At 39.8% G+C, this 17,365-nt stretch overlaps 2 protein-coding genes across 3 annotated transcripts in view; both read right to left on the bottom strand.

The window, feature by feature from the left end:
• per3 (period circadian clock 3) overlaps window positions 1-3,382 on the bottom strand; it is a 28,987-nt gene extending 25,605 nt beyond the window's left edge. The window contains exon 1 of one of the 2 annotated variants that reach the window (XM_061786205.1): window positions 3,220-3,382. The gene's annotated coding sequence lies outside the window, so the exon portion shown is untranslated. The remainder of the gene's footprint in view (window positions 1-3,219) is intronic. The other variant, XM_061786204.1, reaches the window with a different exon arrangement.
• A 670-nt stretch (window positions 3,383-4,052) lies between these two features.
• Window positions 4,053-16,009, bottom strand: vamp3 (vesicle-associated membrane protein 3 (cellubrevin)). The gene is made up of 5 exons (XM_061785602.1): window positions 15,690-16,009; window positions 13,477-13,555; window positions 8,838-8,996; window positions 8,555-8,606; window positions 4,053-5,528 (listed from the first exon to the last, which is right to left on the bottom strand). Coding segments are annotated over exons 1-5 (309 nt in total). The 5' UTR covers window positions 15,692-16,009; the 3' UTR covers window positions 4,053-5,511.
• Window positions 16,010-17,365: the final 1,356 nt, after the last annotated feature.

Genomic DNA, 17,365 nt, shown 5'->3' with positions numbered 1-17,365 from the left:
TGTTCCTTGGCTCCATAAAGGTTGGAAATCACTGCTCTAGTCATATGTATTCTAATCAGTCAGGTCAAATCAACATTACAACATGACAGAAATAATGGGTGCTAACTTACTGTAATTAAATTACTTTATTGTAATTAAATTACTTCACCCACATCAAAACTTTAGAGCATGATTTGACAGAATGGCGGCATGTTTACGTACAACCGTTAGTGCTAGGACTAGCTTGCTAGGCTACATTATGATTTTGTTGCCTGCTTGCGAGCCATATCGTATTAAAAGTACATGAACATACCTCAAGCAAGCCATAAACGAACGTCACCTCCTGTCGTGAGCACCGGTGACCACCAACACACGTTTTTCCCCATTTTGTCCTTATAATACAGTCGGTGCGATCCACTCTTGTTGACGTCGCCACGGTAACGAGTTTATCCGGTCGCATTTGAGTTGACAAGATAAAGCCCAATGATCGTAAAAAACGGGATGCGGTGGTATCGGAATACAATATTTTATTCCAGTACTCTGACATAGTTGCAATCGTGAAGGAGCAAATTTGTCTTGTAGTCTGATCCGGGCATTACGTGTTGTCTGTGCCACACCGCTGGTGTTTTTTTTTTTTTTTTTTTTTTTTTATATATAACTTAATTGGCCGTCAGATATTTACAGTACCATGTCAAAAGACACGCGACAAGGCTAAAAATAAACTAGCTTTTGGATTCAAATATACTGTGCACCAATATTTAATTGAATACACTACAAAGACAAGATATTTAATGTTCAAACTGATAAACTTGATCATTTTTAGCAAATAATCATTAACTTAGAATTGTATGGCTGCAACACGTTCCAAAAAAGCTGAGACAGGGTCATTTTTACCACTGTGTTAAATCACCTTTTCTTTTAACAACATTCAATAAACGTTTGGGAACTGAGGACACTAATTGTTGAAGCTTTGTAGGTGGAATTCTTTCCCATTCTCGCTTGATGTACAGCTTCAGCTGTTCAACAGTCCGGGGTCTGCGTTTTCATATTTTACGCTTCATAATGTGCACATTTTCCATGGGAGACAGGTCTGGACTGCAGGCGGGCCAGTCTAGTACCCGCACTCTTTTACTCAGCAGCATAAAATTTTAATTATCGGCCGATCGGCTGATCAGATCGGTGTAGTCTAAATAAAAGCCAAAGATGCTGCAACAAAGTATTAGTTTATGCAGGTGCATATTTCGGTGGACGACTGGTTAGAGCGTCTGCCTCACAGTTCTGAGGTCCGGGGTTCAATCCCCGGCCCAGTCTGGTTGGAGTTTGCAGGTTCTCCCCGTGCCTGTGTGGGTTTTCTCCGGGCACTCCGGTTTCCTCCCACATCCCAAAGACATGCGTGGTAAGTTAATTGAAACTCTCAATTGCCCAGAGGTGTGAATGTGAGTGCGAATGGTTGTTTGTTTATATGTGCCCTGCGATTGGCTGGCAACCAGTTCAGGGTGTACCCGGCCTCCTGCACGATGATAGCTGGGATGGGCTCCAGCACTCCCGCGACCCTTGTGAGGATAAGCGGCTCTGAAAATTGATGGATGGATGTGCATATTTATGCACATGCTTAAGTTTCCCCCCCCTTAAAAGATTTTACTTTGTTTTTCAATTGAGTTGTCCAGGTGATGTGTCACAGTACACACATTAAAAGATAGGGGGAAATTGAAATGATTTAGCTTGGTCACATTTCTTTCCAACCAGGCATTTGAACAGGGGTGTGTAGACTTTTTACACCCACTGTATACATACACTGCTGTGTGACGAGTAACGTGGAGAGGCTCAAACAGAAGTCAGTGAAAATATCCTGCATAGTCTCTGCAGGATTACATAATCAGGGAGCTCAGTTTGGAAGAGTGGTAGACATCTTGAGATATTGTAACTCTCCTATTTAAAAAGAATTTTTTTTTATTGTGGTGCAGGTATTATGATGACCTGCCCTGACCCAGATGACACAAATCTGATAAAACGTAACTTCAATCTAACTTCTTCAGCAAAACTAAACACCTGTTCCTATATGTTTCTACGTCTTAGTGAATCAACATCAAAGCATTTAAAATCAATATCAGATAGAATTGTATCACAAGAATCGAAATCGAATCGTGAGTTTGTAAATAATACTCAGTCCCAGTAACACCCTCAATTTAGTGTACCTAGTATTGTGGATGGATGTTGCAAAGTTACTGTTGCCGTGGTCGTGTGAGCTTCCACTTGTGTGAATCTGGGCATGATGTGGGATCTTTTCTTTACGCTCATGATCAAATTGGCCACCTGTGCCCTATAACTATTTTATGTTGCTCATTAGTTTGAAGTGGTGCTAAACTGGCAGAATTGTGACATAGTACCTGAAGAGATCATAATTTACAGTATATCCCTATAAAAGAAGTGCATATTCAAACAGGTCCCTTGTTGAGACCTTGCATTGGATATGAAAGGCAAGGATGGACTCAAAAAGCATAGTTAAACACTATTTAAGTTACATGAACTGAACAAAATGCATGTTAAGAAACAGCAGACGACACCTGAGGCTGAGTCAAACAAACGTGACCCCCTTTTGAGGGTTTAAAACCCCTTCCCCAAATGAACCTGACGCCCTCAGTCACCGCCAAGCCCCCTCCATTTCACCAGATAACTAACAATTATATTTCAACTACTACATTTGTTCACAACTTATCGTACATGCACAATTACATTTTCAAGAGATGTTGTTAGAGCACAAAAAAGAAAGAAAGAAATAAAAAGCGAAGCGTAAGAGATCCTATTAAATCACATACATTCTGAAAAACGTCATAGTGGTTAACTTCAGCTGGCAGTTTCTCGTCTAGTCGTCAGGATTATTTTAATGCTAGTTGCCAAATCACTAAAATATTATTTCGAGTTGGTTTAATAGTAACATAACACCACTGGCTTGCGACAGTCGACTGCGTTATGGCAGACATGTTACTCAACGTTAGCTACTTATCTGCTTCACACCATAGATGATCGACCGCCGCCACAAGAACGCGCTCGAGTTCAGATGAATACAATAATTCCCCAAGTTAGCTTGTATGAAATAGTGAACACCAGACAAATACGATTTTATTGAGTTCCTTCCACATTTCTGTGGGGTTAATACAGTTGACGAGGTGTGGGGCTAGCTTTACATAGTAGTGGCAATCGCCAAACAAATACTAAAACAACTTTTATGGGAATATTTACCTTTTACCCCGCACGCGTGTCTCCACTTCAATGTATTTTTCGGTGAACGGGTCGCCTGGTCGGAATGAAACTATTTTTAATGAGGTCTCATTCACAACGCTAACTCGCCTGGTATTCCCGAGCTCTAGACACATTCGTGCAACGTGAGTCCGCTTCAATTTGGCTCCGCCCAGTACACGATGATTGGGCACAGTAATTTGCATTTGTCCTGTGAATGGCCGATACTCGATAGTGGGCGAGTCTACAAGATTGGTTTGTCAAACGATTGTGGTGCTTCACGTGGACCTCCATGTTACGCAACAGAGAAAACAAGTAGGGTGCGGACTGCGCATGCGCACCATACCACAACCGGCAGCATCCTCCCTACTTCATTACCGGGGAAATGGCCACTTGCGACACTCCTCATCACGTTGCTGTTAAAACTGTTCATACGTCTCACATCACATTGCTGTTAATGTGTTTATGGGCCATTTCACTGCATCTGCATCATTTGGTTGCCCTAAGTCTCTCAAAATAGCTTTAAATGCAATGTGTTTATGGGCCATTTCACTGCATCTGCATCATTTGGTTGCCCTAAGTCTCTCAAAATACATTTAAATGATGACAGCTCTGGTGTGGAAACTTATAGTAGTAAAATGTTAGTATGTAAAACGGTGAAAGTATTGACAGCGGTGGTGTGGAAACTAATAGTAGTAAAATGTTAGTAAGTAAAACGGTGTATGTATAACTACTAAGATTATCCTCACTACTTTAAAGTTAAAAGTTACCATTTTGAAAGTTTTAATGTTTTTTAAAAGGACTGGCACTAAAATTCAAGTGACAAAGTAATCGGACACCATTTACGCATTTTAATAAGGCAAAAGTAACAGCAGGGTATGCAATCATCCAGTGTTGGCACAGTACATGTAATTCTCACACTGTCATTCCCTTAACTAAGTTTTTCTACAAATTCCAACAGCTACAATGCTTAGCAGCTGTGGACACAAACAAAGCAAAAACATTCAAGATTAGTTCCACATACATTAGTTTTGAAATCTTAAACTTAAAAAAAAAAAACGTGTGCACTTGATTCGGATAGGATATATGTGTATACACTAATGGAAGTAAATTTGGCAAGTGAGCTGCACAGGATGTTTACGTGTATTCAGAAGACACAACAGATTCCATCATGTAGATAATTATCATATACATCATCGTGTGGAAGAAGTGTAGACATTTAGACCGCCATTTATTATGGTTTATCACCCTGTTGGCCTGACACTAAAGTGCAAGGGTGGCCAAATTTTTTCCCATCAGTAGCCATTTCAGTTTCTACAAAGTCCTTCAAGGGCCATACTAAATAATGAAGTAATGTGTTTATTATGTAGTAAGAGCGTTTGTATGTTAAATGCTAAAAGCTAACAAATTATCTTGCCTTCTAGAACAGGTTGAGGTTTTTAGAATTGCATGGTCGGCTATTGTGGTCACAGTTGTACACATGCATAAGCATGATATGTCCCTCCTAAATTGTCTTTGACATAAGATGATCAATTGAAATTTTTTTTTGTATATTCACAATTAAATTTCACAATTTAAATTTTCCGAAAGGAATTATGTATAATTTCCTATCTACCTAACAATCAATGTTTGCAAATCATAAGTACATAAGCACTCAGACACATATAAATAAGTTAAGGCATTGGGTCGCATTATCACACAATTGAACAGTTCTGTGTCTTTTGAAGTCAGGCAGAAGTAATATACAGTCTAGTAAGTACCCTTACCGCATTGAAAAAGTCTGAAATCACTTCAGTGGTTGGCACAATAAAGGTTCAAGGAAAATGTTAAGGTTTTCTAATGTCTCATCTCAGTTTGGCACACACACTTCATTGGCTAGTTAAACAGAAAAACAAAATACAAGAGGAGTTCAAATCTATACATCATATTTCTTATCGTATTGAAGGACAATTGGAGTATATTTTGATATAAGTTACAAAAAGGACTGGAGGAGAGGCATCATGTTCGTTTCCCCCATGTGACACTGGTTGAGTTTTAATTCAATTAGCTACTGATCTGTTATTGTGTCTTTGGTATGTGGCACTGCATAAGTAGGGCTAGTAGTCAGCCCATATCCTTTACTGAGGCACATGCCGGGACACATTCTGGTCAAGGAATAAAGACCCACTCCCCTTCCAAAGAGAAAAAAAGTGGAACTAATAAGCCACTAATTATTTGACCTCTGCCTCCATGGCTCTCAAAGATGCATGTTGCTCATCTCCTCTTCACTCCATTCCTCCTCTTCTTTTTGCCCTTTTACGCTTTTGCCCAAACTAAAAGTGAAGCAAGAGAATGGTAAGTATTTGAAGCATAAAAGTGAAAATTAATTCAGAAAAATTATAGCTGTGAAATGTATGTAGTATGTGAAATGTAGGGTATAGGGTGAAATGGGGATTTATTATTGGTTTTAACATGAGGGTAATGGGAGAATGTATGCCTCAAAATTAATTGTAAGATGGAGGGATGGGCGAGCATTGATACCGGCCTTATTTCAAGGTACTATTTGGTACTTATGAAGGATGCCGATACCAGCCACCGACACTTAAGGCTAAAAAAATGTGACATTAAGTCCTCTTCGATAGTAGTTGGCGGGACACTATGCAGGGAACTGACACAACAGCAAATCATCATGTTATTAAAAAAGAAAGAAAGAAAGGAAGGTCTTTCTTTGTATACAATTACCTGTCATTGTATTAATTGAAAATGTATGTATCAAAAGTACTAGTGTTTTTGGTACTCAGTGTCAGTGTGTACTCAAGAGTGAATACTCTTACTGGTATTGGTATGTTATCGAACATCCCTAGTAAGATGTTAATGCTGGGAAAACAATGGACAGAAAAATAGAATACAATATGAACAAATCTAAAGGAAAACAGGTTATACCAGATAGCTTGTTACATTTAGGAAGAGATTCTTTGGATCGCTTCAGTCTGGATTCAATATTTGCACTCACAACATTATCAGAATCAGAATCATCTTTATTTGCCAAGTATGTCCAAAAAAAACACACAAGGAATTTGTCTCCTGTAGTTGGACCCGCTTTAGTACGACAACAGACAGCCAACGCGTTACTAGTCACTTTAAACTGCGTACACTTCTTGAAGTCTTGGCGCTCTTTGCACAATGGTCACTGGACTATTGCGAGATTCGTCATTCGAACTGCTCTAAGTGCTAGAGGACTCTGCATCTTTTTGCACAATTGTCAAAAAATTTTTTTAAAAATACGCCTCCTGCCTGATGATAGCCGGGATAGGTTCCAACACGCCCGCGACCCTAGTGAGGAGAAGCAGCTCAGAAAATGGATGGATGGATGTTATATTGCAGCCATTTGCTAAAATCATTTAAGTTCATATTTTTCCTCAATGTACACACATCACCCCCATATTGACAGAAAAAACAGATTTGTTGAAATTTTTGCACATTTATTAAAAAAGAAAAACTGAAATATCACAGAGCCTTAAGTATTCAGACCTTTTGCTCAGTATTTAGTAGAAGCACCCTTTTGAGCTAATACAGCCATGAGTCTTTTTGGGAATGATGCAACAAGTTTTTCACACCTGGATTTAGGGATCCTCTGCCATTCCTCCTTGCAGATCCTCTCCAGTTCTGTCAGGTTGGATGGTGAATGTTAGTGGACAGCAATTTTCAGGTCTCTCCAAAGATGCTCAATTCGGTTTAAGTCAGGTCTCTGGCTGGGCCATTCAAGAACAGTGACAGAGTTGTTCTGAAGCCACTCCTTCGTTATTTTAGCTGTGTACTTAGGGTCATTGTCTTGTTGGAAGGTGAACCTTCGCCCCAGTCTGAGGCCCGGAGCACTCTGGAGAAGGTTTTCGTCCAGAATATCCCTGTACTTGGCCTCATTCATCTTTCCTTCGATTACAACCAGTTGTCCTGTCCCTGCAGCTGAAAAACACCCCCACAGCATGATGCTACCGCCACCATGCTTCACTGTTGGGACTGTATTGGACAGGTGATGAGCAGTGCCTGGTTTTCTCCACACATACCGCTTAGAAATAAGGCCAAAAAGTTCTATCTTGGTCTCATCAGACCCAAGAATCTTATTTCTCACCATCTTGGAGTCCTTCCGGTATGTTTTTAGCAAACTCCATGCATGCGTTCATGCGTCTTGCACGGAGGAGAGGCTTCCGTCGGGTCACTCTGCCATAAAGCCTTGACTGGTGGAGGGCTGCAGTGATGGTTGACTTTCTAGAACTATTTCTGAGGTCTTCAGGCAGTTCCTTTGACCTCATGATTATCATTTGCTCCGACATGCACTGTGAGCTGTAAGGTCTCATATAGACAGTTGTGTGGCTTTCCTAATCAAGTCTAATCAGTATAATAAAACACAGCTGGACTCCAATGAAGGTGTAGAACCATCTCAAGGATGATCAGAAGAAATGGACAGCACCCAAGTTAAATATATGAGTGTCACAGCAAAGGGTCTGATTACTTATGGCTGTGTTGTTGTGTGTTATGGCAGTTTTTCTTTTTAAATAAATCTGCAAAAAATTCTGTCAATATGGGGTGCTGTGTGTGCATTGAGGAAAGAAAATGAACTTAAATGATTTCAGCAAATAGCTGCAATATAACAGAGTGAAAAGGTTAAGGGGGTCTGAATACTCATCCACTGTACATACAATATATAATGGCTTGCATATTTCAAATCCGAATTATTTTTTATTTTTTTGCATTACTAATGAACAGTCTTATGCATGACATATCCATCCATCCATTTCCTATACCGCTTATCCTCACTAGGGTCGTGGGCTGCCAGAGCCTATCCCAGCTATCTTCGGGCGGGAGACGGGGTACACCCTGAACCGGTCGCCAACCAATCGCAGGGCGCATAGAAACAAATAACCATTCACAATCACATTCACATCTACGGGCAATTTAGAGTCTTCAATCAACCTACCACGCATGTTTTTGGGATGTGAGAGGAAACCAGAGTGCCCGGAGAAAACCCACCCAGGCACGGGGAGAACATGCAAACTCCACACAGGCGGGGCCGAGATTTGAACCCCGGTCCCCAGAACTGTGAGGCAGATGTGCTAACCAGTCGCACACCGTGCCGGCTGCATGAAATATCATCACACAAAAAGTCAAAAACTGACATCACTTATCGCTGTGTGTATTTCTGGCAGTTTGTACACCTCGGTAGAGCATAAGATATACATTTGAAAAAACAAAAAACAAATAAACACTTCAGGAATAATATGGCGACTGACAAAAGTCATACAAGAACAATAAAACTTTTTAAACAGTTTCTTAATAAGACGGTTAGCCATGTGATACTCACTGATAATGATGACCACGATAATGAGTAGGACAGCTATTAGGATGGCCCACATCTGCAAGATAGATAGGCAAAGCATGTCAGAACAACTTTCAGCTCAACTGTATTCAAAAACAGTCTTCAGATGTATTTTTGTTAACTCATTCACTGCCATTGACAGCTATAAACATAAATATCCATTTTAACGGGGGGGGGGGGGGGGGGGTTGCTGGCAATGGGAAAAAGATTAGATTGAATCCTTGAGCTTTGTAAATAAACCTGTCTGACTTTAGATCTAAAATTATACCTTGCAGTTCTTCCACCAGTACTTCCTCTTCAGCTTGGCAGCACTGGTCTCGAACTGGGACGCTCCGGCTTGGAGTGCATCTGCTCGGTCGTCCAGTTCAGATAACTTTTGGTCACGTTCCAGCACTTTGTCCACATTCACACGCATAATATCCACCACCTGCTCACAAACACCACAATTGATGAATGGATTAGTTGTTTTGGGCTACAAAAAAGTGACCTTGTTAAATCAAATGTCTACAACCGCTTAATGGATTTATAGTGGCTGTAAATGAATTAAGTATTACCACAATATCATTTTGCAGCCAAACATTAAAATGTTTTAGCATTAATAAAGATTTAAATTCTGTATTTGCTATGTAATATGTTTTTATTGGACCACAAAAACATGGCATGATTGTTATTGGAAGAAGCAGATTGCCATTAAAAGAGGAAACGGGTAAGCATAAAGGAGAGAGTTTGGATATCTTGAGAGGCTGTTGGCAATTTTTGGGAGGGTGAACTCATGTGCATTTTTGATTTGCCGCTACATCTGCAACGTTGCAACCACGTTCACCGGCGATTAAAATTTCTAAATTCAAAAATAGTGGACGACGACTGGCCACTCATGAAAACTATTTGCCGAACCTCGCACACTGCACAACAGTTCTGTCGTTTTGGTCATGTCGCTCAGTGTGTGGCAGCTCTTGGTGGCTGAGTTGTTATGCAACAGAAGAATCAATAGACAATAACACAAATCTCATCATAATATCACCTTATAGTAATTGACATCAGAGAGAAGACACACACAGCCCACATGTTCCACTGATCCACAAACCAAACTATTGCCACTCCCCTCAGACAGAGCAGGAGAGTGTAGAGGAGTGTACAAGCATTACATAACCATGGACAGTGATTATATAAACCTCTAGCAACCAATTGGAGGCTCTGTGGACATGCTTAAAGTTGACGTTCTGCGTAGGAGGAGCTAATTTCAGCATTTAAAACAAAAAAAATAGGGAAGGGCACATTATCATGTAATTTCTGAGCAATATAATCCCTGAATATTTTCAGACATGTGAAGTGTGTGTTTGCAGGAAACACATTCCTTATAACGGCAATTCATAAAAGCAATGCCAAGGGTTATGCAATTCTCAGTTCGAGAGACACATCAAGAAACAGTGAGTCATAGGGTAGCCAAGGCAGTGAGAGGGAGGGAAAATCAATAGATGCTCTGCACTGACGTCATTTTCCCCAAACACAAACAAAACCAGGGGGAAAATTTTGAAAATGCAAATTTCACTTGGCAGTGATGATGTGCAAACATTTGCATGTGGCCTACAATTATGTCAGGTGATCAGTGTATGTACATTTGGATGGATGTTATGAATACTACTTACTTAACTTGGACTACAATGAAGCACAATGTTTATAATGAAAGAAAATTTGTAGATTTACGTAACTACAGTGGAACCTGTGAGATTGAACAAAAACCGTTCCAAGACACGGGTCAACCTCTGATTGATTTTTAATAGACAATCTGTTCCACAGTCAAACTGTTGCCATCGTAACACCTTTATTAGCAGTAGAGTGTAACACCTGGTATTCGCGAGGAATAGGGACCGCGCCGGACCGTGATTAGCGAGGATGATTGACGACCATTACATTGAAAATATATATATATATGCACATGCATACATACACACACACACACAGAGTACCGTGAAAAAGTATTAGCCCCCTTCTCAAATTGTTATAGTTTTGTATAGTTTCCCGACATTAATGTTAAAGATCATCAAACAAATGTAAATATGAGACAAATATAACCCACGTGAACTTAAAACGCTGTTTTTGTATAGTGATTTCATTTATTAAGGGGGAAAAAAATATATAAATAAATCAAATTCAAAGTTACCTGGCCCTGTGTAAAAATAAAAAGGCATTTGCCCCCTAAACCTAATAACTGGTTGTGCCATCCCCAGCAGCAACAACTGAAATCAAGCATTATTTGTGGAAAAATGTGCCTATTCATAATCTTCTGCCACGTAACGCAAAAGTATTTGCTCACCTGCCTTGACTCACTTATGATCTGAAGTGACATCCCCTTTTTTATCAATAGGGTTTAATATGGCATCCGTCCACCTTTTATAGCTATAACAGCTGTAACTCCTCTGAAAGGTTTTTCCACAAGGTTTAGGAGTGTGTGTAGAGAATTTTTGACCATTCTTCCAGAAGCGCATTTGTTAGGTCACACGGTGATTTTGGACAAGAAGGCCTGGCTCTCAGTCTGCGCTCTAATTCATCCCAAAGGTGTTCTATCAGGTTGGTGTCAGGAGTCTGTGCAGGTCACTCAGGTTTATCCACACCAAACTCTCATCCATGTCTTTATGGAACTTGCTTTGTGCATTAGTGCATAGTCATGTTGAAAGAGGAAGGGGCCATCCCCAAACTGTTCCCACAAAGTTGTGAACAATTAATTGCCCAAAAGCTCTTGGTATGCTGCATCCTTCAGAGTTCCTTTCACTGGAATTAAGGAGCCAATATTTTGGACAATTCCATGCTCCCAACTTTGTGGGAACAGTTCTTCTCTTCTTCACAGACTGTACACCCTAACACAGTGTGTTAGGATGTGCAGTCTCGTGTGTATCTATGATGTCATGCCGTAGAGCTACGAGTCTTGTCAGCTTGAGGTGGGCTGTACACAGCCGGCATGAACAATACTGAACTCCCTTGGTAGATAAAAAGGTCTGCACTTTGTCATAAGCACTTCAATGGCCATAGAGCAGTATTTCATCACCAGAACTTCTGGACACCATCTGTTGTTATTGTAAATGCACAATCCGCCACGTTTGCTTTTACCCAAGGAAGCTGTGCAGTCTTGTATGTGAGACGGAGTAAGCGTTTAAAATGCTATTAAAGTGTTTTGGGATCCTATTTTGTAGTATATTTATGGTTTAAATTATTAATACAGGCTATTATAATCACTTTTAGTGGAGTGTCTATTAGTCATGGAAATTCGCTATTCGGTCAGGCTCGGTCCCTATCCCCAACTAATCGTGAGGGTCCACTGTGATTTACAAGGCATACACTGACTCGAGAGCAGCACTGAGAGAGGGTGCGGGCACAATGGCAGTTTGACCTGTGGTTATCAGTGTCACATTAGAGAATTACAGGTGTACTACCACAATACATTAAACAATTAAAACCAGTTGAGCAATTAATTGGAGGCATTCAAATTTAGAGCTTCCACTGATCTCAGTAACAGCTGATTGCCCCCAAAAAACAAAAACAAAAAAAAGTTATATTGCTGTGACTACACTAAAATTTTGGAAAGCTCATTGCAAACATTTCAACAACTGATGCAGTGAACAGAATGCACAACATCAACTTTACAAACAATGATGTTGGGTCATACGTTTAGACTGTCATGCTTAGGGTTGGGCATCGAGAAGCGAGTGGAACCGGGACTAATTGTTCAAATTTAAACATTTCGGTTCCCAGTTTCGATGCCTGCAGTCTGCCCACCCCGAAGAAGAAGTGGTGAAAACCAATGAAGAAATGGCGAAAACCAACGAAAAAGAACACGCACTAAGACGTGCTTGTGCCCAACGGCAGCGGCGGCGAACAAAAGTGTGTCTTAACTTTGTTCAAATGAAAGACCAGTCGCCTCAGTACAACACTTGGAATAAGATTATATTGTGCAAAGGAGGCTTTCACGATGTTTAGCATCTAACGCGCTCCGAACCTCAGCCTACACCACGCGGAGCTTCAGTGAAATCAACTCTCAGTCAATTGGGTGAGTGAAACAATAAAATAAGTCTATGCCAACATTGAGACAGCTAACAAGGTAAACGGTTGGTTGCACTATTGCACTAATGGCGTTTAGAATTTATTTTAGTCTTTGAACCAACATAAGCACTGATGACAGGAAAAAAAAGCTAAAACTTCACCGTAGCAATTTTACATCACAATGAATTGGGACAAAATTCACATAAACGTTGTCTCACAGTATCACAAACACTAACCTTGTGCCTCATCGGTGAAAATCGGTAAAGGACTCAGCATTTTATAGCATTTGGTTCCATCCATCAAAATAAATAAATAAATGAATTTTTTTTAAATAAATAAAAATCGCCGGTGGCGTTTGAAGTTACTTTTCGTGTCCAAATGCTGAGTTCCAGCGCGTACCTTTCAAAATAAATGGCTACAAGCTTAAAACAGGATGTCACGTTAAAACTTGCACATATAAACCATTTGATGTGATGAAACAGTCCCAAATAACTATTTCAACAATGCTATATTTAACTTTTAGCTGAAACATTAATTAATGAATATTAAGTCAATTGGGTTATTTCCACATACATTGCCTTTTAGTGCATAGTTTTGATATTGATACTGGTTCTAAAGAACCCCGAGTCAAATGTTCATTTTAGTCTATGCTGCGGCCTGCTAAGAAAATGGATGTTCATAATTTGGGCACCCTTTATTTAAACAATGCAAACTTTTTTGACACAAGCCCCAAAAAGAATCGGAATCCAGAATCGTTTGGAACCAGAATCGAAATAAGGAATCAGAACCGGAATCGCTCAAATTCAAACGATGCCCAACCCTTGTCATGATATTGAAAGGAAGGAAAACAATGATGTGCAGAGTTATCATACCTCATCGACCTGGGCTTGGGTCTGCTGCAAACGCTTGTTGCTTGACCCTGCACCAGAACTTTCTGGAACTAAGCCTGACCTGAAGAAACATGAGATTGAACATGTATATTTAACATAGATCTATATCACAGCTGTCACTGGCAATCAGTCGATAGAATGGACTAATATTAACTTGTCATCATGATTCTTCAAAATCAGTGGTTCTCAAACTGTCATTGATGGTGTAGTGGTACACTCGGCTGACTTTGGTGCGGACAGAGTGGGTTCAGTTCCCACTCAGTGACTGTGAGTGCGAATGGTGAGTGCGAATGGTTGTTCGTGACTATATGTGCCCTGCGACTGACTGGCGACCAGTTCAGGGTGTAGTCCGCCTTTCACCCCAAGTCAGCTGGGATAGGCGCCAGCGCCCCACGATCCTAACCAGGATAAGCGGTGTTGAAAATGGATGGATGGATGCATGGGTTCTCAAACTTTGTACACTATGCTCTACAGGGCATATTGTACATCCCTGTATACTGCCCACCTGTGGTGGTTACGTTATAAGCAAGGAAGGAAATGAAAACTCACAGCGGCTTTTAATGACAGCATGAGGCTGCTGCCAAGAGCTTCGAGAAGCTCCAGTGCAAACCAGATGTTTGTTAGCGTAGGGGTGCTGCTGCTATACGTAATTTGATGTATAGATTTATGTGTAGGTCAGAAAATGACTTAATCAACGCTCTTGTTAACCCTATACGCAACTCCGTCAGATTTTATTCTAGACAGTGGACCCTGAACTTTATTTTTAATGTAATTTCTTCATTTATTATCATTATTATTGTTGTTGTTGTTTTAGTTTCTCCTTTGAATTGTTTTCTTCACTCTGTGATATGGATTCCCCTGGGTATGAAATGAAGAATAAAGTACCTCATTAAAAAAAATAATAATAATAAAATTAGCTCTCTATAAATAGCACCGTAAAGATCAACATTAAAATACACTATGTAGTAGACCTAAAGGTTCATAAAAAAATGAGGAAGCGGTTCTGTTCCTCAAAAGTATATCTGTATTTATTATTGTAAGACACTGTAACAGTATGCAAATTTTGACCATGTAACTGCACTTATAGAAAAGAAAAACCTCTACTTAAATATTGATCAAATTAATATATAGTTATTCAAGATTAAATGCTAATGCATTGCACTAAACTTAAAAGTTAAATAAAACTGAACTGTGCTTGACAAGTAAAACAAATAAAAAATAAATACTGTCGTGCATGTAAAAAGAGGTTTAAACAGACTGCATAGCGGCAAGCTTCATTTTAATGTTTGATTGTATTTCAAGTTTTAAATGTAAATTTTATTTGTAAATAATTCAGTTATGCTTTCACGTGCCAATCGTAGAAAGAGTCGACGTATCACACTTTTGAGTATCACTGTTCAATGATTTGGTAAACAAAGTGTTTAGAAAAGCACTGGCTATTACATGAAAACGTGACTGTCAAATCCATTAGTAGCACAGATTAAAAAGTAAACGTGTGACATTGGATAAGGCCTAAATGCAGCCATTACCATGTTACCACATTCCTGCTGCGCATACACTCTGCCTGGTTAGATAATTTGGCACCCAGAAAGAACATCAAAAACATACATGGATTAAGTAGCCCGTTAAAGACCGCGAACGATACGTTCACATTTCGCAGCTAATCTATTAACTCAATGGTGACTTGTAATACTGAAATAATGAAATCAAAAGAATATCTGTCACACTTAATAACACAGCCAAGCTGCGGTGTACTCTGTTTTACGTGTCGTCTTACTATTTAACAATTTAGTATTATTATCTTGTGGTGTTTTAAAACATAAAATAAAAGTTAGGATGCGGTTTTGACTTTTGAGAAGCTAACAGTTGGGTTAGCTGTTCGGGGATGCTAAATCATGCAAATGCAACTCAAGTGAAATGTTTGAAAAGGGTAAACCGTACTCAAAATAAGTTCGAGTAAATGATAAGAGTTACTCGCTTAAAGCGTGGAATGTGTATCGCGAACGTATAGTAAACTTGTGGGGGAAGAGTCTGGTTAACGAATTAGCACTTGTTGCATGCTAACAGCTACGTTTTGGGCGTATGCTCCGTTCCATTATTCGCAAAACAATCAGATCAAGTGTTCTACACTTGTTGGAGGCGACAACGCAATCAACAGCTAATGCGTACGCGTACTGTAGACGGTTAAAACTTACATTGTGAAGCGAAAGTTGCTTTATCTTGCACCGGTTGTTTCTTGTCTATAGCGAGTTCCAACGCTTAACAGTTGCGCTGCTTTGCAGTTGTACTGGGAAGTCGGAGCTTCGGCTTTCCCAGGCGTAAAAAATCAACTTCAGCGCCACGCGACAAAACTAACTTTTAAAATCTTCGTGCCAGGCTGAAGTAAACTAACCCCTGTCGCTACCGTTTTGAAAGTGATTAGTAAATAAACTATTAATTTCTTAAGTAGAATTGACGGAGATAATGTGGTATAACTTCGATTCGTTCTACTTCGGTCTGCGACAAACCCGCTGAGAACTATTTCGTACATCCGACGTCAGTGGTGCGTGTGTTCAAGGTCTAGATTTGCGCGAAAACAAGCCGATATTATTATTATTATGTATGTGACTCTATAGTGTTGACATGAAATATTTTTTTCGGATGAGAACATCAGTCTTTTATCACCGAATGTATTTTTACGTGGAGTACTTGAATGCAACACTAAACAACTAACAGTGGCGAGTAGAATAAAGCATTCAATACTTTAAACGTTAAAGAATGAAGCACTAAAGTGTAATTTTGCAATGGGCGTTCACCCAAACTCCAATGTTCGCATATTAAACATGTATTTGAGTTGTATACATTCAATTCAAAGGCGTGGAGAAAAGCCACGTGATCAGCATGTGACAGTCGGAAGAAAAATGTGTTACCTTGAAATTTAATATTAATCACAAAATACAGTTTACAACACAAACGAGTACACCCCACATGATTTGTTAAAAATCTTTGACTTTCCTTTCACAATGAATATAATATAGGCTACTTAAAAATAGGTATACTCCTACAAATGTGTCCCATATTGCAAACTGTTGGACAGATGGCCTCAATTTCTTCTGCAAAATAGCTTGATAAACTATTGAACTCATTTTACCATTGATGATCGATCGCAAGCTGTCCAGGCCCTGAGGTAACTAAGCACGCCCATACCATGATGCTCCCTCTTCACGTTTGGGGTAAGGTTTTGATGTTGGTGTACTTTGCCAGTGTTCCTCTCAAACAATTCAACTTTGGTTTCATCTGTCCACAGAATATTGTGCCAGTGGTGCTATGGACACACAAGTGCCCTTAATTAAATGTTTTTTTTTAGACAGCAACAACTTCTTCCTTGGTGTTCTCCCATGAACTCCATTCTTATTTAATATTTGACGTATTGTAGATTTGTCAACAGAGATGTTGGCATGTGCCAGTGTGTTCGGTAAGTCCTCAGCTGACACTCTAGGGTTCTTTTTTTAAACCTCATTGAGCATTCTGTGTTGTGCTGTTGCAGTCATCTTTACAGGACAGCCACTCGTTGGAAGAGTAGCAACAGTGCTGAACTTTCTCCATTTATAGACAATTTGTCCGTGGACTGATGAACAGCAAGACTTTTAGAGATACTTTTGTCACCTTTTCCAGCTTTATACAAGCCAACAATTCTTAATCGTAGGTCTTCTGAGAGCTCTTTTGAGCGCGGCATGGTACACATAAAGAAATGCTTCTCGAAAGGAGACAATTCTAACCTGGTGTGTGTTTTCTAGTGGCCAGAGCAGATTTAAGCCACACTTCCCATCCTGTCTCACTGATTGGATTTGAGGTTGGCTCATACCTGACTCTGATTAAATCTTGCAGAATT

The sequence above is a fragment of the Phyllopteryx taeniolatus genome, chromosome 9 (genome assembly GCF_024500385.1).
Source record: "Phyllopteryx taeniolatus isolate TA_2022b chromosome 9, UOR_Ptae_1.2, whole genome shotgun sequence".
In the NCBI taxonomy this organism is placed as follows: Eukaryota; Metazoa; Chordata; class Actinopteri; order Syngnathiformes; family Syngnathidae; genus Phyllopteryx; species Phyllopteryx taeniolatus.
This window is presented reverse-complemented; position numbering and strand designations above follow the sequence as displayed.